The sequence below is a fragment of the Mus caroli genome, unplaced genomic scaffold (assembly GCF_978045245.1).
Source record: "Mus caroli unplaced genomic scaffold, Mus_caroli_1 scaffold_1, whole genome shotgun sequence".
NCBI lineage: Eukaryota > Metazoa > Chordata > Mammalia > Rodentia > Muridae > Mus > Mus caroli.
This window is the reverse complement of record NW_028227256.1, coordinates 174,847,069-174,872,453: the sequence shown is the minus strand read 5'-3', so window position 1 is coordinate 174,872,453 and position 25,385 is coordinate 174,847,069. Positions and strand designations below refer to the sequence as shown.

The 25,385-nt window shown below is 35.8% G+C and overlaps 1 protein-coding gene across 4 annotated transcripts in view; it reads left to right on the top strand.

Annotated features, from left to right (window-relative positions):
- Positions 1-25,385, top strand: part of Akt3 (AKT serine/threonine kinase 3) — a 241,042-nt gene that overhangs the window by 198,080 nt on the left and 17,577 nt on the right. For all 4 annotated transcript variants that reach the window (XM_021162759.3, XM_085843271.1, XM_029481052.2 and 1 more), the window contains 3 exons: positions 4,388-4,516; positions 13,525-13,739; positions 20,093-20,180. In XM_021162759.3, coding sequence (XP_021018418.1) covers positions 4,388-4,516; positions 13,525-13,739; positions 20,093-20,180 — 432 coding nt within the window. The remainder of the gene's footprint in view (positions 1-4,387; positions 4,517-13,524; positions 13,740-20,092; positions 20,181-25,385) is intronic.

Genomic DNA, 25,385 nt, shown 5'->3' with positions numbered 1-25,385 from the left:
TCTCCCTCTCCCTCTCTCCCATGCATGTCCCTTTAGGTCTGAGTTACCTCACTCAGGATGATATATTCTAGTTCCATCCATTTGCCTGCAAAACTCATGATGTCCTTATTCCTAATAGCTGAGTAGTATTTCATTATGTAAATGAACCATATTTTCTGTATCCATTCTTCCATTGTGGGACATCTGGGTTGTTTCCAGCTTTTGGCTATTACAAGTAAGGCCGCTATGAACATAATGGAACACACACCCCTGGGGTATGATAGGGCATCTTTTGGATATATGCCCAAGAGTGGTCTAGCTGTATCACTCTTCTATATGTTTAAGTAACTGTTTTAAAGAATAACTTTTATAAAATATTATTTCATACAATAATGATAAAATGTATATATTTTGCATAGTCAATTAAATTACAAATGAAGGATTAGAGTACTATACTTAAAAATAATGAGCTATTCAGCTATAAAACATCTACTTCAGGGATGATTAAATGTCTGAGTGCCAAAATGAATACAACTCAACCAAATGATTATATTTAGCTTATTTTGGAATTACAAATTTGACATAATTCATCATCTTTACATCTATCTCTATATTGAGTATAGATGCTTTAAAAAGTCTAATTAGATAGCATTATTATAAATACTAATTTTCTAAATAAACTTAGAAATTGTTAACTCTCTCTCCTGAGTGCCTTTTCCATCAGTGCTCATGCTTCTGAATCCTGCATGAGGAAGTAAGAAGGCAGACGCCTGGAGGGAAGGGAAAGAGAGGAGTCTTGAAATTCCTAGGTAAATCCCTGTTAGTGGGGATAGATAGAATTACTCATTTATAGAGATCTAAAGAAGACTGTTCATTTGAATGATGCCATAGATATTAAATATAACAGTCAAAAGGGTCTTGTTTAGTATTGTCTTCAAACATTTCTAATCAAATGAATTATTATTAAAGTTTTGTTCCCATATAATTGGTGAGGAAATTAGATCTAACTCATTGAAATGTAAGCAAATACTTTATGTGTGAATGTCCATAATGTAGTCATGATACAAAGACTCTTAACTTTACCAGACGTTTAAATGTTCTCGGTATTCTCAAATCTTACTCCCCTTTAAATGTTGCATTAATTCAAACTTTGAAATACATGTATATTATATGTTAGAAAGCATATGACTATATATCACAAGATACATATAATTAAGAAAGCAAAATTTAAAATTGATGTGCATGTTATTTGCATCTGCAGTTCATAAAGTGGTGCATGACAGAATGGGGTCATTAAGGTAGGATCACAATAAGTCAAAGCTGGGGTATGTATTTGAGACAATGTTCTGCAAGCCTAAAAACATTACCTCCTTAAGGTAACAGACTAAATTAACACAAGTAAGATTATTGGAACACGGATATGTTAGTCATTTTTCTGTTAATGATAATATACTACTTAAAGAGAAAAGGGATTTATTTTAGCCCATAGTTTTAGTGACTCCATTCCTTTCTAAGACCAGGTAGATCCTTTGCTTTTAGACACACTCTGATTTGAAGATGTCAGATAGCAATACAGGAAGCATGTGGTAGAAGACTCTGATTTAACTCATCAGTGAAAAAGCAAAGAAAAAGGCCACTCCCGCCTTCCACTAGGGCTCTCAGCAGACCCCAACTTTCTAAAGGCCCTATAAGTGTATACAAGTAACTTTTATTCATCAGATATAATTGTCATCTCAGAGGCTTACTGCTGATAAACTCACCCTTTTGAGTTCTTTCTGAACTCTCTCTGGCTGATTCGACTCAGCTTTTCTGGCTCAATCCCCTCTCCAAGCTGACTGATTTGATCTGGCTTCTCTTTGCTTCTCACTGAATTGCTCTGCTTAGCCTCAAACCAGCCCTGGCAATGTGTTCTAATCTTCTGACTCATCTTATTCTTTGGGTTCAGCTGCCTCTGCCGACAAGCACTGAACTGCAAGAAATCACTTACAAACCCCACTCCACTCTACAGTACTCACGCCCAATTGACTCTCTCCCTGCACTGCCCTTTAAGTCAGCTCTATTTCCTGTCCTTTCTCTGGAGAGTTGGGTGTATGTTATCTGATTCACTTTGTCAGCTCTTCCTCTGATTTGTCATTTTTTTCTGCCCCTCAGTTAGATGTCACTTTCAAATACAGCTACTTCCCCCAACAAATTTACTTTACCTTCATTGTTTGGGATTAAAGGTGTGTACTGAGGGTGTGTCTGCGTTTCAGTCAGATCACACAGACCTCGATCTTTGGATGTTATTTCTTGCCAGAGCAGCCACAAGTACCCTCTCTCCTCTCCTAGCAGCACCATTCTAAACATGAAGCCTTTAAAAGCCAGCTAAGGTGCAAAGTACAGAACCACAATCATATTTCCTAGTCTAATGTGCTTTTGCTTATAGCATTCTTCCTAGAGTCAAAATGACATCTAGATAATAAAATGCAAATGCATTGAATTATGCCTAGTTATTTTAAAAATCTTTGTGATATGTGTATATGTGTATTTAGTGTATCTATGTACATGTGTGCATATCATGGTATACCTTTGGAAGTCAGAGCACATCACCTTGTGTGTCAGTCCTCACCTTCCACCTTTTTTGAGGCAAAGTCTCCTGTTTATTACTGCCTGTGCCAGGCTAGATGGATCTTGTGATTCCACGGATTTTGTTTGTACTTCCCATAGTACTGCAGGGCCCCTGAGATGACACTTTCCTTGGATCCCTGGGATCCACACTTGGATTCCAAGCCTTGTACCAACTGAACCATTTTCCCAGCCCTTGTATTTATTTTTAAATTAATTTTTTTTTATTTGTGTGTGTCTATTTCTGTGCCTGTGAATGCCCACAAAGACCAGAAACTGAACTTCAAGCCTTTAGAATAATAGTGGGTGCTGCTAAATTCTGAGCCATCTCTCCAGTCCTCAAACCCTTAGATTTTTATAAATCTAAAAGTTTAAGATCTAAAACAATCTAAAATAAATGAAAATCTAAAATAAATCTAAAATATTTGAATGACTGTTTTAGATACCAAATAGTTTAAAAACTGCATCATCAAAAACTGATTTAGGACCAAGTGTAATGGCTCACACCTTTAATCCAGGAGGCAGAGTCCAGTGGATCTCTGAGTTTAGTGTTAGCCCTGCTCTCCATAGTAAGTTCTAGGCCAGGCAGAGCCACAAAGAGAGACCCTATTTTAAAAAAGACCTACCCTTCTCCCCATGATTTAGGTACTCATTTTGATCAGTTTGAGTAGACTCTGATCTTATAATGAATTTGTAAACTTTTACATGCAAATTAATCTGAGACACCTACAGTAGCTGGACTTCTTTAAAAAAAAAAAAAAGATTCATTTAGAAAGTGATTGGAGGGAAAGAGAGAAGGTGAGTATTGGCATCCTGTGGAAATCAGAAGACACCTTGTGGGAATCAGTTCTTTCTTTCTACCTCAAGAGCCCCAGCAATCAAGTGCCTTTACACACTTGACTGTCTCTGTTCCAGGATTTCCTTCTTAAACAGGGCTCATACCAGTTTGTAGTGTCTCATTCAGCACTGGAAACAAAGACTGATGGCATATTAACTTAGAAAGCTTTATTGATTCTTGTTTGGTTTCATTGTCACAAAAAATTATTGAAGCTTTTGTTATGTTTTCAGAAAGTAACTTTGCTCAAATTATTAATATAAGTCATTATATGAAATTCCATTTTATTAAGGATCTTCTTAATAAATACATGTATTGCTTAATAAAAATTGATATCATTTCAGTATACCATAAAAATTTAAAGATATCTCTTTCAAGACTCTTCCAGTCCTCTCAAATACAATATTTATTTGTAATGATCGTCGTTGTCCACTTCCAGACACCCTTATTCTATACTCTTCTAACCTTTGCCCTATGCTTCATTTCATTCTTCATCTATTAATATGTGATGTGAATCTCAGATGAGATATAAAGGTATAAAATTTGGTGCAATTCAAAAAATTTAAAAATAGATTTTACCCATGATTTATAAGAATGTTTATTTTATTTTTGTACCTAGCAATTCAGAAAACTTTCTTTCAAATGCAGAGAAATAATGTTATATTTCTCTTTTTCAGACAACTTTCTGATGCATATAAATCACATGAACAGGATTGGTGTAATATACAAAAATCTAAATTATAGTGGGGTTTATAGTAGTATAGAATACTTATCCAGTGTTTCCTTATTGTTATTTATTATTTGAGCTTTTACAGAAACCATACAGTTTACATGTGAGTGTATAGAATATGTAAGGATTGATAGTCTGTTAACTACAACCATGTCTCTTTCCAGTGCCTGATTAATCACTTTTCAAAACTGTTCTCTTGTTGAAGCTTATAGAATAAATTATGCTGTTTTCACACACAGTTGGAGAATTTGATGCTAGATAAGGATGGCCATATAAAAATTACGGATTTTGGGCTTTGCAAAGAAGGGATCACAGATGCAGCTACCATGAAGACATTCTGTGGCACACCAGAGTACCTGGCACCAGAGGTAGGCCCAAGTTCACTTTACAGGAAAAATAACACCAGTGTTTCTCAAAACTTGGCAATATTTTTGTCATGTAGCAACATTCACTATTTTTTAAACAAGATTTCAACCAGAATAATTTAATTGCTTTTATCTTAGATGATGGGGTATTTTAAGACCACACACATATGAAAATTAAATATTTTGCAGTTTGTAAGCATGTGTTTTTAATAAAGTAGATTGGATCATATTTTTTCTTTCTATATATTTTATTTTCTGGTTCATTGGTTAAAATAGGATAATGGAGTAACTTCTGTAAGCATATTTATAGTTTTATAAACTATCTTGGACTTTACCTAGAAGCAGAGATTATAGTGACTGTTGGTATTTGATCCTTGACTACGGGAAATTGTTTTGTTGAAGAACCTGAAAAAAATGACTTACTTACATTTTGAAGTTCATAAGAAAGGACGAAGAGGAGGTTTCAAACCCTTATTCAAGTATTTGTTGTGTGTCTTCTCTATGTTGACGGTTTTGTAATATGCCAATATAACAATAAGATGGAAAATGACTGTACTCTCAAGGAAATTCTGTTGGATAGAGACTATGTATGTATAAAACATATATATGTTCTATCTATGTGTGTGTATAAAAAGTATAACATATGTATGTATATGTGTATATATGTATGTATATGTGCATACATGTATGTATATGTTTATATATGTGTACGTTGTTTATATGTATATACACATACACACAACACACATCATAATGCTCTAAGAAAAATGAAAGTAAGATATAGGAAAAGATGTACTTTGGTGTAGTAGTTTTCTTAAGTATACCAGTAAGTATTGCTGTGTAACAACCTACTCAGATGTTCAGTGATGAAACAATTTCCTGAAACCGTTGGAGCTCTTTACATCAAGAATGCACATGTGGCCACACAGGTGAATTCTTTCTGTTCTGTTCACATCTGTGACCTTAGCCAAAAGACTTATCAACAAGATAACTGCTTAGAGACTAAAATTATCTAGAAGTGTCTTCACTTGTCTGTGTGCACTGCTGCTAGGTGCCCAGTGAAAGCTATTCAAGTTGTTGACAGAAGCACTTACAGCCTCCCTGTGGCTTAGGTGTCTTCAAAATGGCCAGGGTTCTTTGGCCTAGCAAGTGTCCTCAGAACAAATGAGAAGCAACCTTGCGCTCCCTCCCTCCTCCCCTCTCTCCCTTTTATTTTCAATTTAGTTAACTGTTTAAAATTCCATTTTAAAATTTCTTTATTTTTCATCATTTGGATATAGTTCACATGTCATATAAAATTTTAAGTCAACATTTACTTTTTCAAATGTTTAAAGTTGTGCAACTATCACTTGTAATTATAACGGTTTTAATCATTCCAATTATGACTTCACTTTTATTAGCTTCTCATTCTTTCTTCCTAGCTATTGTAAATCATCTTTCTCTTTGAAGCATTTTCTGACCATTTCATGTAAATAAAATTATATGATAAGGAGCTTTGTAGGTCCGGCTCTTTCCCTTAGCAGATTATAACTCTCACCTATATTGTTGTACCTATGGTTTGGTTTTCATGAAAAATACTGCTAAGATCATTCATATGTCATCTCACTTCCTGGCCTTTTTTCATAAGCTCCACATCGCTTTGGTCATATGCTTATTTCTTAAAACAGATGTAACCCTTCTCAGGTTAAACCAGCTCTGGCATAGAGTATTCCTCCTACTGTAAAGAAGTGTGTGAGACGGGAGTCACTGCAGAAGAATTTGAGTAGCAGAATCTTCCACAGAGAGGTGATTGAGGAAAGGGACAATTGCTCAGATCTGAGTGCTAAGGAGGAGGAAACCAACATGGAGAAAGAGTTTTGCACACAAGGCAGCCAGAAGGGACCGGAGCCAGACTAATGGGTCACCCCTCAGAGTGAAGCAAGGCACTGTGGTTGATGTTATTGAGAGCCTTCTTAGATGAGCAGGACTTCTGTTATCAAGCATCACTTTGTTTGTTCCTGTGGTATTTGGGATAATAATATGAAACAGTGAAATTCATTTTCATTTTAATAATCCATATACAGTTAGAAGGTGATATATGGGGTACAGTAATGCAGCATTCTCTGTCTCTGTCTCTCAATTATTCTTTGAGAGTTTCATCTATGTAAATGATATGTTGTGATATGATATTACTCCTCTGTACTCCCTAGGAGTATTAAGATTCTAATTAAGGTTTGGTAGCTCATAAAGCCTACCTCTTCATCTGTAATTGTATGAATGATGGCCCAACAGGAAACAGTAATCAAAGAAATCAGAAACTAGAATAAATTATGTATGTATTATCATGTTGCCTTACAGTATTTTTTAAACTAGGAGTTAAATTAACATTTCAAAAGGCTTAGTAATTATAAATAAGTGCTAATATTTAAAGTATATTTCCAAGTATTGTTGTCTTGCCAAACATGTAATTTTCTCTGTTATAGATGCTAGAGTTTAAAATTCTGTTTTCGTTACAGAGTACATTAAATTTTAGAAATGATGTTTTATTTATTCAAATATAAGATCATATTTTCTGGACAAGTTTTGTTTTTTGTGAATGTTGTGGTAAACAATGTCTTTGTTTCTCTGGCATTCAGTTGCCCTTGCTATACATTTGTAATGAATGATGGCATTCCATATTTAGAATTAGTTATATCACAATTAGGAGGAATTATTCTGAAGAGGATAAAAACACATTCCAGAAGCAGATGATCTTCTAAGAAACAAAGATACTGTTTTCTGTGCAGACATTATCAACTGAATGACAAACGAGGCACCGAATGCAAAGACTTCTGTCATCTCTAAGGCTTTACAGTATTCAAGAGCTCATCCATTTTTTAAAACTCATTAAGCAGTACTTTTTACATATTTAAAAATGTATTGCATTTAATTATTGTATGTATATATGTTGGTGAATATAGGCATTGTGAGTGCATGTACACACAATGCCATGTGCATGTGGCAGTCAGTGAACAGCCTGGTTGGAATGCAGAGGTTTGAATTCTGTGGGAAAGGGGGTCCCTGTGAATTGCAAGCCAGAGATTATAAAAGAGTGGGATTTACAAGCTCAATTAGTGAGAGGTTATCTCACGCTGAAACTACCCCTTTTCTTTACTTTCAGATGATGTTTGCCCCTTTTTTAACCTTTCATTTCTGCTCTGTACCATTATCAGTGTTGATCATTCCTTGATAAGAGGTCAGACATCAGTCAGACCTAGGATGCATCCTTGACTACTGCTCTTGTGTACAACTCACATCACTGCGCTTCCTTCTGCTCTTTGAGAACTTTCTGAACAGACTGGAGTGTGAGGCAGCCTCCATTCCCACTAGCGTGCTCTTTCACCTCTCTTTTACTTTTGTTTGCAGTGGTTTGTTATTTAAAGGGGGATGCTATAGATATTGAAGATTCCCCAGAAAGGATATGAGATGTCATCTAAAACCAGTTTATTAAATGTCCTATATGTCAGACTTAAAGCTTATTTTTAAATGCTTACATTTACATGGACTCCCCTTATTTTGTGGTAAATACCACCAGAAAATTTAAGTCTTCTCAGTAAAATAACAGCTGAAAAAAAGAACATCTAAATAAATTTTATCTCTTTACCTGCTTTATGAATAATGAAAAAGTGTAATACCTTTAGTGGCAGTTTACTGATAGGAAAAAAATATTTTTAGGTTAAGTTTTGATGGACCTGTAAACTAGACATTTCACGTGCAGCATCTCTGAAACCGCATTGATTTGTACAGCTTTAAGTGAGTTCATGTTTCTTGTTGTAATTCAAGGAAATAAAACCAATCCATTAAAAAATTATGGACCAGAAGATGTCTTGAAGTTTCTATTTTTGTAGTCTGTGCTTTGTTTTAACACCTTTAACTTATAGAAGAATTTAAAAATTACATAGAAACTCTTTTAAATTTGATTATTTAGCTTGGATCCTATTAAATCCAGATGATTTTATGCAGTGCTAATTATTTGGAATCTCAGCTTTGCTTTTGAGTTAGCAGTACCTGCTCAACTTTCCAACTGTAAAACAGTTTGAAAATCAAATGTAGCTTACATGCAAGACCCAACAAAATTAAAAGTGTTAAGTGCGTTTTGGCAGTTCACTTTTATTGTGCCCAGTCCTCAAATGCACCGGCAGATAATCATCTGAATGTTAGTTATCTTTCACATGCTTATGTGATCACACAAAAAGTACATGCTAAAAAGAAGCAGATGGTGACAGATGGGCAAGGTTGAGGAAGGTGGTTTGGGAAACCCATAGAAATACACTTCTGTAATAGCATAAAAATAAAACTATTTGATAACCAACTTACAAAAAAACATTTAGATTATAAAATGAGTTGGTTTTTGAGAAATATATCAGCTGTGGTTACTGTTGAAAATGGAAGTATTCACGTTTATTTTATCTAAATGCAAAATGTGGGCCCAGGTGACGAAAAGTGCAGTTAATTCTCTCTTCTTGGTTTTCAGAGCCCATTTCTAAAGCATTTATTGTTAGAATTCTATATAATTTTCTTTTGAAATCTGTTTAATATCTGAAATAACTTTTAAAAAATATCTGAAATGCATTTGAATATTGGTAACTTTTGGTAAAGAAATCTTTTATTGTGATAAATTAATACAAATGAAAAATTAACTACATAAAAATTTAAAATCAGAAATATACACTAACTTAATAAGTAGGTAGAGTCATGGAGTAAATGAGTATGAGGTAATGTAGGTAAAGGGAACAGATAGAAATAACCCTGATGAAATTTTGATCAATGAGGATTAAATGTGAGGATAGCATCTAGTCGACTCTTTCAGTATTGTCTTCAGGAGCTCATAGCGAAATTGAATGTGGCCAGTTACATGTGCATCTATAATCTGCAGGAAAAACCAGTAATGTCCACAGTCACGTTCAAAGTAGCCCTTGAATAAAATCTGCTGTATTTCTACAAATTGTGAAATTAGTCTTAGAGTCCTAAGCTTCATGAAAAAGTTACTGAGCTAACATTGTTTTGAACATTAGCATTTTATTTAATTATGAATAATTTTTTCAACACCTGCTCCTTCCTCTTTCTGGTAGTCTGAAAATATGTCACCCTAGTATTAAAGGAAAGTTAAGTAAATTTAAGTCTCATCAGGGGCACAGTAATTAGTTCTAGTTGTTGTCTGCTTCATAGTTAGAATTCATATTTAAGAACCTCTATCAGATGAGTTGTCTTGTTACTTGATTTAATTTATTTTTTTACTATGGACCTATTATGAGTAACATTAACAGTTATCACAATTGGTCCAATAATTGAATATTGTCTAAAAGTGAAGTAAAACAGAATAAATGCCCTCCAACTTTTACACCTAGTGCCATTTACTAGTTTAGAAGTTATGAGTTTTTATGCTAATTACATTTCACGTAAGCTTCTTTTTAATGTGATGAATCAGACTATTTGGTAGAATTTTAATTGAAGCACAAAATATAATTGTAAATCCTCTGAATGCTGAGGATATAAAAACAGTAACCTTAAGTGGGAATACTAATGATGCCTATTTTTACTTGAATCACATGGCCCAGTTATTTAGAATTCCTTAATGTCTGTTGCTGTATGATAAAAAGGCAGTATAGAGAACTATAGGAAGATATATTCATGCATGATGAATTTCTGATATTGTACATGCTTAGATTTTTTTTCTTAAGGGATTTTCCTGTTCTGACTTTGGTTTGCTTTTGGAATTGTGATGTTAGTTGCATTCTGTCAATTTTACATGAAAGGAGGTAACAAAAAACATAAAACTTAGAGCAAATTGCATATTATATCTACAGATATTGTATCTTAAGTATTAAAATAGTAGGTCAATAATTATAATGTTATGTAAAGTAGCAATATGAAAAATATTGACAAACCGTGGATCATACAAATTATATGCTCCTCTTGAAACTATAATCTCTTAAAATCTTAATAAGAAAACTTGTCATTTTTATCAAATACCATTGATGTGAACATATAAAAAGTCTTTATAAACAATGAATTATAGATACATATCACTATATAACATATATATTAGTTACCTGAAAAGTGAGGCTACCAAAAAAAATTGAAAAAGTAGTAAATTGGTTCATCCAAGTTCACAGTTTACTTTCACAACATAGGTGTGTAGACAGTTTGTTTAGATGTTTGATTTTTCTCCCATCTGTTCTGTCAGGATTATTGATTGAGCAGCAGCCACTGCAGGGCATGCCTTGCTTTCTTATAGCTGCTAGCCTTGGGTGCAAACTGATAAAGGTATGCTTTCACTCCTTCAAGTCCTTCTTGGTAAAGTAAGACTGGAGTGAAATGCCTTTGAAAATTTCTATTATATTAATATGGAAACACTTAATAGATGTTGTCATTCTGAAATACCAGTTACTTAATGTCAAAATTAGTAATTGTTTAAGAGCATAGTTGTAGATTAAAAATCGGGATTGATGTTGTTGTTGTTGTTTGCTTGTTTGTTTACTTACCAGGCTTTTTAAAACGAGTATTTTCATCAGATGTTACCGACTGTTTGATGTTAATTTACCTGTTTGAATATTAGGTTTTGTTTGTTTGTTTGTTTTTGCTTTTGTTTTTGTTTTTTAATGTCTGCGTGTTCTTTCCTGAAGTTTGAGCTGTTTGACTTGTACTTGATGTGGTCTTTCCCCACTTAGTGGACTGCTTTTGTCCCTTGTCTCTGGGAATTTTGTGGAGTGGATAGGCTATCAAATACTACTAAGGTGAGGATGTAAGCCAGCACTAGATGTCTTCATTCCTGCTTGTTTTTGGAATCTTGGGTAAAAGTCTATATTGCTTTAAGGTAAAAGACACTTAGGTCATTTTCAAGATTAGTCTTTTACTGATTTCTTCTCTCAGAGTATGTTCTCATCTGCAATGACAAACTAATAGTATGATACATGAAGTTGAATGAGGTAGAATTAGGTTTCCCTATCAGTTTGCCTTTAGACCACTGTGATACCTTCTCACCTCCACAGTGATCATGAGATTGATGAGCTGGTTTGCTGTGGAAAGCCTTCATTAGAAGGAATGGAGAGATTTTTTAACAATTAGGTTAAAAAGCACAAATTTTACTAGAAAAAGAAGTACTTTGAGTAAGAAAAAAAATTTTTGTCCAAAAATTAATACAAAGGACTTATATTTTAGAATAATCAACTTGATTTTGAAAATTGAGACTGTTTCACAGAACTGCATTTTAAAATCATTCTATATAAGAGAGAAAATAGATGAATAGTGAACGTGTTTGACATTGTGTGTCTGTGCATATAATGCAACAGTCATTTTTATTTCTACTTCTTGTACATCTCACCTCATAACTTACATAAAATGTTTGTAGTTGATAGCAAAACCTCTTACGACTGGCTGTGCTCTTACATTCTCAGCAATGTTGAAGTCTGCATGTTAGTAACACAGTGCATTACGTCAGTATTGTTGACCACAAAGAAATCCCGCAGACAGTGCAAGTTACGTCCAAATGTATCTGTATGTCAGTGAAGGTCCACGCGTCAGACGCAAAACTGTCTATATTGAGGATCAGTGTTTATTATACAGAGCTAACAAAAATTATTTAGTTTTATCAAATAGATTTTCTTACAGTCCAGTTCTGATTTGTAGTTGCCTTTTCTCTTCAGATGAAAACCTTCATTTTATGTACTCCTACCCGTCTGGCTGAAAACCAGGCATTTAAACAAAAATAAAGGATTGCCAGTTTTGCCAGCTGGGGATGAGAACCCGGCTGGTGAAATGTGGGTTCAGAAGGCAGTTAATCCAGCTTTTATGCTTTTTATGGTTTTATGAAAAAAAAGAGGTTAAAAACCACATTTGGCTCCTTTTCATGTATGCCACTGTTTTGTTGGTGTTGTAGGAATGCAGTTAAAGATTAGTTAGATTTTTGTTTTGTTTTATTATTGGGTAAAATTCTGTATCGGTTAGATAAATGTCCAGGAAACCATACACCTCACTAATGAGCTATCCAACAGTCACTGTTACTTTAAAAGGTACAGGCTGTATTTCCTCTAAGAAACGAGAGGATTCTTTACGCTTCCTGACCCTATTCCTTAGTTTCCTTTTCTTTTCTTTTTTCTTTTCTTTTTTGTCCCCACTCATATTACTTACTCAGATACAAAAATATGTGAATGCTTTTTCTATTTAAAATTCTCCAAATGTTTCTCTTCCAGAGAATATTTTCTTTACTCACAGTAACTAGGTTTGTGATCTTAGGTTACAGAGTATTTTCTTAGGTTCTTGAATGCAATAAAACAATGATTTGATTTGAGTTTTTGAAATTCTCTCCATAATCTTTAAATATTCATGCCTGTCATAGTATTTATAGGTAACTTTAATGTGACTGTCAGAAATACCTAAAAATCAACAAAATATTTGATTAATTCAAAATATGAATTTTAATTGATGAAATTCATATGCTAGAACAGGTTTCCTCTAAGCTGAGGAAAGGGTCAAATAAACTGAGGTTTGGTATCATCTCTAATGTAGTTATGTAAATAGAGTAGAAGATATTGTGTGTGGATGAGGAATATTCCATCGAGCAAGAATCACATTTGCAGTTGAGTGTGTGGTTTAGTGGCAAAACACATGCATAAGGCCTTGGGTTCTAGTTGCAGCTCCATAGGTTGTCAGTGGTGATAGTAAATTCACTTCTTTTGAATAATGCTTTAAAAGTTAATGTGCATGGGTTGGACATGGCAGTCCAGAGGCATACAGACAGATCTCTATGAATTCAAAGCCAGGCTAGTCTACATAGCAAGTTCCAGGCCAGTCAAGAAAATATAGTAAAGCTTGATGATGATGATGATGATGAGAATATATAGTAAAGTTATCTGATGATGATGACTATGACGACGAGGGGGAGGGAGAGGAGGAGGAGGATGAAGAGCTAAGACTATATAATGAAGCTGTTGCTGCTGCTGCTGCTGTTGTGATGTTGTAAAAATTTGTCATTTTTCTGGTTTTACTTCTAGGTATTAGAAGATAATGACTATGGCCGAGCCGTGGACTGGTGGGGCTTAGGTGTTGTCATGTATGAAATGATGTGTGGAAGGTTGCCTTTCTACAACCAGGATCATGAGAAACTCTTTGAATTAATACTAATGGAAGACATTAAATTCCCCCGAACACTCTCTTCAGATGCAAAATCATTGCTTTCAGGGCTCTTGATAAAGGATCCAAATAAACGGTAAGCATCAATGATAGTCCATAAGTTACTGATGAATTGGTTAGAGTGATTTGTGAAATTAATTCAAATGTGCCTGATTTCAGGAAGCATTGTATTTGGTATAAACAATTTTCCACTGAGAAACTTGACTTATTTATGAATGCATAATATAAAACAGTTTAAAAATTCATCAGCTCTTTTTTAACTTGAAAGTATTATACAAACTTACCATATAAGAGGGTTTTTTTTTTTTTTTTAGAAATTCTTTATTTGTACTATGAGAAAACAATTTCTTCATTATCTTAAATCTTGCTCCTATGGGATAGGAAGTTCCCTTTTCTCCTTTGAGTCTCTAGGGCTTCCTATTCCTACTGACTCACATCAGAGAAAGAGAAGTCGTTTCCACTCTCCTCCTCCCACTAATCTGTTAACATTCCTATCTTTTGTTATTCAAAATTTAACCCAATATAGCTAAAAAATTAATTTTTTAAAAAAGCAAGATAACCATAGTTTTTTTTTTTTTTTTTTTTACAGAAAGCCTTTACTGCTCAGTCATTCTATTTTGTTCAGTTTATCAATTCTCAATATACTCACAGGTTACATGTCAAATGTCTTCTGAATATAAAGTACCCCATAATGTCAGAGAGACATATTTTATATTTTTTTTTTTCAATGAGGGGTAGAGGGAAGGATGGAGAAAGGGAGGGAGGGGGAGGGGAGGAGAGGAGAGAGAAATTCTTTCACTCTTTCCCCCTAAGTATCAGAACTGTTTTGAAAGTTCGTTAAAATCCAGGCATTTAGAGGATAGACAACTTCATATGTTTTTGATTGTCAAGAACACCTTACCTAATGTTCTGATACAGTGCATTGCGGTTCATGTTTAACATATATTTGAGAGATTCAGCTAGTGAGTGAAGGAAATACGTGAATTCTTAGAATTAGCCTTTGTCTATTTTAGTAGTAGTTGCCACTGTAGGTATCTAATTTTAAATTTTAAGAAAGGAACTGGAGCGATGGTGTAAGTGGTTCAGTGACTAGCTGCTTTGGCAGAGGATCTGGATTTGGCACACACACACACACCCAATTGTTCACAACCATCTGTAACTCCAGTTCCAAGGCTCCAGCACCCTCTTCTGACCTCCTGAGACAGCAAACATGCACATCATAAACATGCATGTGTGCAGGTAGAACACTCATATACAACATAAAAAGTAAGTTTAAAAGACAATATGTTTTTAAGAGTGTGTCACTGCTTTCAGCAGAATTACTCACATTGTTTAGCCTTTACTAGCTCTTGGTGTTGTCAGGAACCATTCAAAAATCATACTGAGCGTTCTTGGTGACTCTTATGTTTCCTTAGACTTATAAAATGTTTCTGTCCATCCCCCTCCATCCTGGTACTTTCTTGTGATTTGCTTTGCTCTTTCAGTGCTTTCCAGAGTAGATCGAGTAGATAATACAAGCATTTCATGTACACAAGTGATTTGTCCATGGTCTCACTGAAAATCCATGTGGAATAAGGAATAGAAAACCAATTTCCCGGTGTGTGCATTATGTTTGTTATGCATCTTATGTGCATCAACTCAGAATAGGTTTTTCATTGAAGATGATTCTGTCACAGTTATGTAATGAGCAGCATTTGCTGGAAAGTTGTGTTTAAGCAGAGCTATGCCTACCAGTTCATCTTTTTGACTTGGGGAGAATCTAGTCTTTGACTTGTTTTCAAGAGCAATGAATTTTTATCCTATTTTATTCTCTTCCATCTCTCTTTGGTCACTCTTTCTTATGTGGTTGTCTCTATAAGTGGTGACGAAATAAAGTCTTGCTTGTGTTTTCTATGTCTCATTCATTTAGCTACTATGGGGCATTCCCATTCTACAGATAGCACATAGTTGAGAACTTTTGAATATATGTTAGATACATTTCAAGAATGTAAGGGCCTTGGTACATACTTTCTCCTTTCTGAGATTGAAAAGATGATACAGGCTTATGAAGCCCCTTTATATAAAGTACAGAGCAGTCAGACCTCTGTGCTGCTATGTTACATCAAAGTATCGAGAGCTCAAAGATAAATAATAGGGCCGGGCGTGGTGGCGCGCGCCTTTAATCCCAGCACTTGGGAGGCAGAGGCAGGCAGATTTCTGAGTTTGAGGCCAGCCTGGTCTACAAAGTGAGTTCCAGGACAGCCAGGGCTACACAGAGAAACCCTGTCTAAAAAAAAAAAAAAAAAAGATAAATAATAACATGAACAAGTCTTTTTAGACATTTATAGTTTACACTTCATATTCTCAGGCCAAACTATATACAAATGCTCTAGAAATCATTATAGCCTTGTCTAGGAGACGTTGAGAGCCTGAGCTGGCCCTCGGAGGCCTGGAGAACTGCAGTGCCTTTTAGGCATCATTTACTTGGGAATATAGCTAGAATCTCACCTGAACATGGTCTCTGAGAAGTTCAGTGACTAGGCTGCAGAGTATGAGCAGGTGACATTGAAAGATGAAGCAGGTGCATTGGATCATAAGGATCTTATGTTTCTTAGAAAATAAACTTGAGTCAGGGAAGGATGAGAAGCCAGGCAAATGCTGTAAAGAGAGATGGTGTCATGAGATGCATGTGATAAGGAGGCAACCCTGGCAGTTGTGGATTAGAAGAGTAAAGGGCAGCAAGGCAGAACACTTGACAAAGCCTCTATGGCAAATACATCACTTAGGATGCTGAGGCAGGAGCATTTGAGATTTGAGGCCAGCCTGAGCAACATAGAGAGTCGTATCTTTAAAACAAGTAACACAAAAAATTCTAGATAGTAAAGTAGGTTCTTTTTGAGCCAAGGTTTTAAGAAATGGATATAGTTTTGAGAGTAAGTAGAAACAGTAAGGAAGTTGATGTATGGAATCTGACAGATGGAGCAGTAGCAAAGGCAGAGGCTTGTAGTGATGGATGCTAAAAGTAACTAAATAAACCAGATCTGGGCTTCTCTGGGAAACCTAGATAGAAATGTCAAGGATCAGGAAGAAATGAAACCAGTGCTTAAGAGAGTCACAGTAGCCAGCTATGGATTTGTGTGTCCATTGACATTGAGCAGTAACTAGAGGCAGAAAAATAGCAAGAAAGAATGTAAGAGGAGGAGGGGCCAGGACATAAAGCTGGGAAACCTAACAGTCTAGGAAGCAAATAAAGTCAGCCTCAGACTCCAGAACACATAAGCAGACAGTGTGACTTCCTCCTTTCATTGATGGAGGCTACTTCAAGTGATGCCTAAAGTTTTCCTTTACTGAACTGATTTGAGCTCTACCAAAGGATCAGCCATCGTTGGGCTTTCTTTCTTTTTCTCTGTTACTCTGTGTCTTACTCTGTTACTCTGCATGGATTGCTTTTATCCCTGTGTGCAGCTTACATAAAAAGCATCACTTCATGGTGGGTGCAGCTCTATAGGAAATGGCACTTCTGTGATGTTCCTCATAGTTAAGAACACATGGAAGCTAAAGGTTTATTTGGCATTCTGATGTTGGGAGTTTAATAATTGTAAGCATAAATAAGTCAGTTCAGAGCATATTTTGACATCATTTTGAAGTCTTTAAGTTGTATATTAAGGAGTCATTGACATTGAAATTTTTGACAGCTTCACACTTTGAAGAAGCTTGTGCTAATAGATTTCAGCTTCTAAAATTCACCCTACAACTGTAATCTCAGGCATAGCGTGAGTTCACAGGCAGTATATAATGTATTTTGACAAACATGGTAGCTACATCCTAAGCCAATCTATTGCAAAAGTACTGCGATTTTACCCAAAAATGAATAACTGAATCTGGATTGATACATATTTTTAAACTTGTAGAATGGCTGCTTCTCTACTTTATATATCCTCTCAAGTATGCATCCAGTGCAAACAGTATTGTAAACTATAAACTAAACTGTGTAGGAAAATAGAGTTCTGATTTTTATGCATACTGGTTTTATTTGTACTTTGAAATACCAAATTCTTTTCAGCAAAAAAAAAAGAAAAAAAGAAAAATTTGGTGTTTTCTGCTTTTCTTGTCTCTTAAGTAAAGCTTAGAATGACTGTTGATCCAGTACTGATCTCTGCCCTCCTAGGAGTTGGCAGCCTACCAAGGGAAAGCTGCATAATTGGAAGAACAGTGAGTGTGGGGGTCAGAGGCTAAACCTTAAATAAAATCACCAGACTGAAGGTTCCAGATATGAACTCTGCTACAATTTTATGCAACCTAGTGTCCATCTCTGGAGTGGAGTTTAGGAGTTTATTTAAAGAATCCTGTGTGGATTCTAGAGAAGGCTTTCTTGCAATTAACACCAAAGCTAATCATGTATTTACTGATTGCTTCAGGGTTCATCCTGACTATGTCAGAAGAGCTAGGTCCATCTTGGACATGAATTCCTTACATCTGGTAGCCAGTATTCCAAAGATTGGTCCTTATTTACTTTCTCTAGCTATTTGTTTTGTTTTTTTTTTCTCTACCTAGTGATATGTTAATATTGGTATGGGTCAAATCACCAGAACTAGCTGTTAAATTTCCACAGATGTTGAGGTATACATTTTATTAGTCACTCATTTTTATCAAATTATGCAAATCAAGAATAGTGAAAGCAAAGTACGAAGTTACACTTTATCACTCTAATGATTTTGTTCCATGTCACTGTTATTTTGTTTTTCTGAGTTGTGTCCATGTGGAAACAATATATAGTAATTTGATTTTCAACTATGTTATTTTGAAATTGGGCCTTAAGGGTATCATTCCTACTACCAAAATTGGCTAGTCCTCTAAGTCAGTGTTTGGTGCTTTGATTCTTTAGAATTAATAAAATGTAGGGGGAGCCAGGCAGTGGTGGCGCACACCTTTAATCCTAGCACTTGGGAGGCAGAGGCAGGTAGATTTCTGAGTTCGAGGCCAGCCTGGTATACAGCGTGAGTTCCAGGACAGCCAGGGCTATACACAGAAACCTTGTCGAAGGAAGGAAGGAAGGAAGGAAGGAAGGAAGGAAGGAAGGAAGGAAGGAAGGAAGGAAGGAAGGAAGGAAGGAAGGAAGGAAATAATGTGGGGGGGGGGAGGTTAATAGTGTAAACTCATTTGAAGAGCTTTTGGTTTCTGTGGCATTGTAAAAGCAGCGAGGTAGGTAAGTGGTGTTCACTGTACAGAGTCTCTCAGCAGTCAGTGCTCACGGTTGCTGTTTCTCAAGTCACTTTCTTCTCTGCCTTAACAGAAACAAAACAAACATTCCACAACTAATTAGCAATCATAGTCATTTATAGTTGAATTTGGATCGAGCATACATTAAAGGTTTCCTGTGAGAATTTTGTGTCTGATTTATAATATAAACATTCTATACTTTTTTTGTATGTATTATACTTTATATCCCTTATAACAGTAAAAACTATAATAAACTCAATCATGTATATGCACCTATGCATGACTAAGTCCAAAGAAAGTTCCCTGTGTTAGATCCAGTTTCAGTGTGTTCCTTCATTTTTTTCTTTCTTTTTTTTTTGTTACCCTCCTTCCATTCTTATTTTTTATATGTACTTTCTTTTAAATAAATATATACTAAATTGAACAATAGAAGCCAGAAAACACTTGTTTTTTCTTATCAAGTCACATTGTTTAGATAAAAATAACTTTAAACTTAGGGTGTAATTTTAACTTTTAGTTTTATATTCTGAATTGTATAGTAAATTGGACTATGAGGATATTTCATAGATAATAATATTGTTTCTGTATCATTCTTTTGAAATACTAATACAACCTGTGAGATTTTTATATGGGATGGTGATGTCCAGAGATAGTTTTATTGTTTTTCTTTGTGGGACACTCATGGTCTTGGTCTTTTTCTGTAGCCCTGGTTGTTCTGGAACTCACTTTGTAGACCAGGTTGTCTTTGAACTTACTAAGTCAGAGATGTGCCTGCCTCGACCTCCCCAGTATTGTGAATAACTACACTAGACTCACAGATCATTTTCTAACCATTTATTTACTTCAGAATTTACATTAACAAAAGAACATTTTCACTCACTAAAAAAGGAACAGTGGTAGAAGCACCCCTTGCTTATACGCGGTGATGCCATGTATTAAATTCCACAAAGGGGTGCAGTGTCTACCGCGCAGTTGGAGCTGCTCGCCTGTTGCTTACCCCTTCCCTCTCTCAAAGGGCCAAAGTCCGTTGCCTCTTCAGGCCTCTCTCTAAAACCTTTGTCTCTTACCTTCATCTAAGGGCAGGATTACTTAGTAGCATTATTTAATTTTTATTTTTATGGCTATGCACTTCAAAAATTATTTAAACACTAAATTTTATGTACACAAAACTTATTGTTTAACTTATATAAATGTTTTATACTTGTTTAATGTTTTTTCTTATTTTTACAGCCTTGGTGGAGGGCCAGATGATGCAAAAGAAATCATGAGGCATAGTTTTTTTTCTGGAGTAAACTGGCAAGATGTATATGACAAAAAGGTAAGCTGTCTCTAAGATTCTCTACACCTCAGAAATTTGCCTCAGTAAACTTGAATGATACAACGATATTTTCTGTTTTGCTTTGGAATTGAAGTTATGTTAAAAAAAATTAAAGAAAAAAGTTTTGTTATTTAACAAACAAATCTATGATTTTATTTATCTCTTTACTTGTAAAATATTATTTCCCATAGAATGATTGCTACCAATTATATTTCCTCACTTTTTTTTTTTTCCTTTGGTTTTTTGAGACAGGGTTTCTCTGTGCAGCCCTGGCTGTCCTGGAACTCACTCTGTAGACCAGGCTGTCCTGGAACTCAGAAATCCACCTGCCACTGCCTCCTGAGTGCTGGGATTAAAGGTGTGCACCACCACTGCCTGGCTTGTTTCCTCACTTTTATTGTACAGTGCGTTTTTCTTGTGGGCTTTTGTTTATTTTTTTAGACTGTGTTACACTTAGTTCTGCCTGTTTCTGGAATTTGCTGTGCGTTCTTGGGCCACCTTCAGGCATAATGGTTCTCTAATGTGGGTCACAGCACTGGACTCCAGATATACCGCATAAGCCTGCCTTTTCCAGTTTTGTACTCTACTTTGCCTTTGGACATTCTTCATACAAATACTGATTTAGATTTTTAAATGCTTGCATAATTGGTGTGGAATTGAAATCAGATGTATGCTACCATCTCTTTCCCTGAACCTGGAGCTCACAGATCAGGCTGATCTGGCTGGGCAGAAAGCTCCAGGGATCTGCTTGTCTCTTTCCCTTAGCTGTGAGGAACCACATGTAGCTTTTTACATAGGTACTGAAAATCTGAACTCACATTCTGATGTTTATGAGCCATGTACTTTGCCTAATGAGATAGCTCTCCTGTCCTTTCTATAAAATTTTAATGTGAAAAGTTGATGAAATACAGTAATTTACTTAGAAATTTTATCTAATTATTTTGTCCAATCTAGCCATTTTACATGTCCTTATTTTTGTCTGAAATATTCTTTGTTTTATTCCAAATATTTTTTTTTCTTTCAGCCCCTTTGGAGTATCACAGTACAAATGATATGGGAGATGACTGGTATTTCATTTTTATATAATGTTGTTGCCAGTGGGAAATATGATTTTTCTCCCCAGTCCTGTAACTAAGCAATAAAATTATTGTCCATTTAAACACTTTGTTCAAAGCTCCCCTTCCACTCACCTCACATAGAGAGTTTCTCACTCGTGAAAGCACTGTGGTGTATGCTAGGTCCTTCCCAGCCTCTGTGAGACTCAGGGGCTTTCTGAAATGCTGTAATAGATAATTGTATCCACTTTATATCACTAGTGGTGTTCCTCATGAGAGCATGTGTGCCTAAAAAAGGTTTCTGTAAGCTCTGCCCTGCCTTTATCACAACTCTCCACCACAAAAGAACTGGAAGTAGTGCATGGTCAGGGACTCTCTTTGACATAAAATACTATACAGTGCAACTTAATATCCCTCAAACAGCTGGGTGTGGTGGCTCACGCCTTTCATCCCAGCACTCGGGAGGCAGAGGCAGGCGGATTTCTGAGTTCGAGGCCAGCCTGGTCTACAAAGTGAATTCCAGGACAGCCAGGGCTGCACAGAGAAATCCTGTCTTCAAAAAAGCAAAAAAAAAAAAAAATCCCTTGAACATACCCTGCCCATGAAGTACTCTTTCATAAGAACAAGAAGGTAGGGTGTGTAGTTCAGTGGCAGAGCTCTTGCTTGGCATGTGTGGGTGCCTGCATTCCATCCCTTGCACCATACACACAAAGTGAATAAAAATAATTGGAACTAGAAAGAAGAAAGGAAATATTCTTTTAAAAGACAATGGTAAGGATGTATTATTACACTTCTAACCTACAGAAGGAGAGCATGGCTTTCCTTACTGTTTAGATGGTCACAGGAAATGGCTGTTGGCAATACTGAAGAAAAATGAAAGGGTTCATATAGCACAAATAAGTAAAATACTAACTCTCAGATCTTCTGATAACAGTAGCAATTTTAACAAAGTTAGTAAGAAGTCTGGAATTTTGGAAATAAGAATCATGAAGTAAACTGTGAAATTGGAAAATTTGCAGGGTCGTTATATTTTTAAAATGTGTAACTTTGACTAGTAAGATGGCTCAGTGAGTAAAAGGCACTTGTCCCCAAGCCTGGGAGCTTCATTCTGTCCCTATGATGCACATGGTGAAAGGAGACAACCTACTCCTGAAAGTTGTCCTCTGACCTTCACACGTGAGCTGTGCCACATGCAGATCCTTTTGCACATGCTCAAATAAGTAAATGTAATAAAATATTAAAATGGGTTGGCATTTTGTTACTTGCCAATAAACTTTGTGTGTTTATTATTTCATAAATTAGTCCTTAATTAATGCCTGTTTTCTAATTAATTTCTTTTCAGACATGGTCTCACTGTGTATCCCTGGGTAACCTAGAACTGACTGTGATAATCAGACTGGCCTTGAACTCATAAAGATCCACCTCACTCTTTTTCTAAATTTTTGTGGTAAAATAGAGATGATATATTTAGTATCTTTAAACTACATCTAAACCATTCTCTGTAAAAGAAAAAATAGAAAATTAATTGTAGAGGAATACAGAAACAAAGTTAGAAGAGCTGGTCATCTATTCTGGACTCTTATCTTGCCCCCTTTTGTAGAAAGGGACAAGCCACATGAATCATAGAAGACTGATAATCTTAGGACCCTTAAGCTGGGAGACTTTTCTGGAAGGGTGTTTGCTAGTATGACTTTGTCAACACACCCTTTCCTCCTGTTTAAGACAGGGTCTTCCTGTGCATGCTCTCCTGCCTCAGACTCAAAAATCCTCCCTCCTCAGCCTCCTGGGTAATTGTTTACAGGTATTTTACTTTATTTACGTATTTTAATTTTTTAAGAATCATTTTTTTCTATGCATTTATTGCTTGCATGTGTATGTACAGTGTGTGTGTGTGGGGGTGTCTACAGAGGTTATAAAGCTACATACCGTGTGTGTGTGTGTGTGTGTGTGTGTGTGTGTGTGTGTGTGTGTGGTGTCTACAGAGGTTATAATAATACATGCCGTGTGTGTGTGTGTGTGTGTGTGTGTGTGTGTGTGTGGTGTCTGCAGAGGTTATAATGCTACGTGCCATGTGGCTTCTGGAGCCTGGGAATCAAACTTCAGTCCTTTCTAAGAACAGCTTCAGATTTTAAAGGATGAAATTAATTTGGATTTTATTGATTTCTGTCTCTGGGTTTGTGATCTTACTTGTTTACTGCACATGTGTCTCCATCTGTCTGTATGGTGGCGGGCAGGCCTTCTGTGCTCGGCCACTGCTGCACTACTAGCCTCATTTATCATTCATCAGTCAACTGTTCTGAGTTTACTTCGCCGCTCTCCCCCGAGTTTCTTTAAGTTGAAACGATAATTATTGTTGTGAGACAGTGTTGTTATTGTTGCTGTTCTTACCAACTCACCACTCAGTTCAGTCCAGAGCTTTTCTCTAGGGCAGTGGTTCTTACCCGTGGGGTACCACCCCTTTGGGGGTTGAACGACTCTTTCACAGAGGTGACTCTTTCACAGAGGTCACGTACAACCATTGAAAGACACAGATATCTACATTACAATTCAGAACAATAGCAAAATTTCAGTTACAAAGTAGCAATGAAATAATTTTATGGTTGGGGTCACCACTATAACAGAAAATATATAAAAGGATCACAGCATTGTAAGGTTGAGAGCCACTATACTAGGGACTGTTCCGTCAGTGTCTTTGGCTTTAAAATGCAGTCTAATTTAAAAATACTTTAAATATTTTATTTATATAATGTGGGGAAAAGAGAGAAAGAACAACTAAATAATAGGGGCTGAGGAAGAACCAAATGGCTGTTCTGAATTTAAAAGTTTATTGAGCTTTCTTTGCATCTTAGTTAATTTCTATTGTATGACTTTTTTTAATAATAAAGTTTTTTATAAAATGAAAAGTTTAAATTATCAGGGACAGAGGGGGGAGGAGGAGAAGAAAACACAGATTCTGCTTTTCCTCTATAACATGTTTTTACCAAGATGCGTCTATGGATATGGGACACATGTTCTGTGAAGATGGCAGATGGTGTGGTTCATGTCGTCAGCATCCTTCTGTGTACTGGTACTATCAGTTACTGACAAGCAGTTGTTGAAATCTTCAGCCACGATTGTAAACATCTTTTTAATTTTGCATTTCTTTTTTGGTTTTGTTTACTTTTTCATTTTTTTCAGTGATCCTCCTCCTCAAGCTCAGTGCTATATACAGGCGGGGCCGGCGCTCTGCAGCTTGCTGCGGTGGAGCCCCCACTCTGTATCGGAGCTGTTGGCTCTATGTACACTTGAATTTAAGATTGTTTTATCTTGGGGAATTTACCCCTTAGCCCTTAGGTTATTTTTTTATTTTCTTTTATTAAGTATACACTCTGTGTGTGTGTGTGTGTGTGTGTGTAATATGTCTTTTCTTGTCATTTTTATTCAAATTATAAATAAGTAGATTCTGTTTTAACATACAATTTATTCTTTTTTCTTATTCACTGGATAATATGAGACTTAATAAAATGTGATGTATAGCTATCTTCATTTAATTCATTTATTGATATAGTTATCTGTCTGATTTTTAGATTGTCCTTTTTTGCCTTTCTCTTTGCACACCTCTTTTGTGATTTGTTCAGTATTTCTGGTTCCTTTTTTTTTTTTTTTTTTCCTGTTATAATCTTACTAGCTGTGTCTGTTGTTCTCTTGGAAGTCATGTGTAGACTCTGCAGTGTCTGGCTCACTCCTGGTCTGCTCTCAGCTGGAGTTATGTCATGTAGAGCAACAGACTTTTCCTCCCTTTGCCATTTCTGTGCTTCCATTTTGTAAGAGTTTTTTCTTTCATACAATAAATATTACAGTATATGGTAAGTATACTTTTTGCTTATAGATAACTGTTCTGATCTTTGCAGCTCTAGGGATTAAACTCAGGCTGCATGCTTGCTAGGTAAGCTCTTCACCACAGGGCTGCAGCACTGAACTCTCAATAATACTGTCTAAAAGTGGTTACAAAGGCTCTCAATTCATTTCCTTCAGATCCATGTGTCAACCTGGCGGTGTGTCTCCTGTGCGTTTTTCTTTAGTCAACACTCTAAGGCTGACTGTGGTGCTATACTTCAGGCACTGACCTTTCTTGCTTTGAAAACATTCATAGGCAGGAAGATTAAAGGAA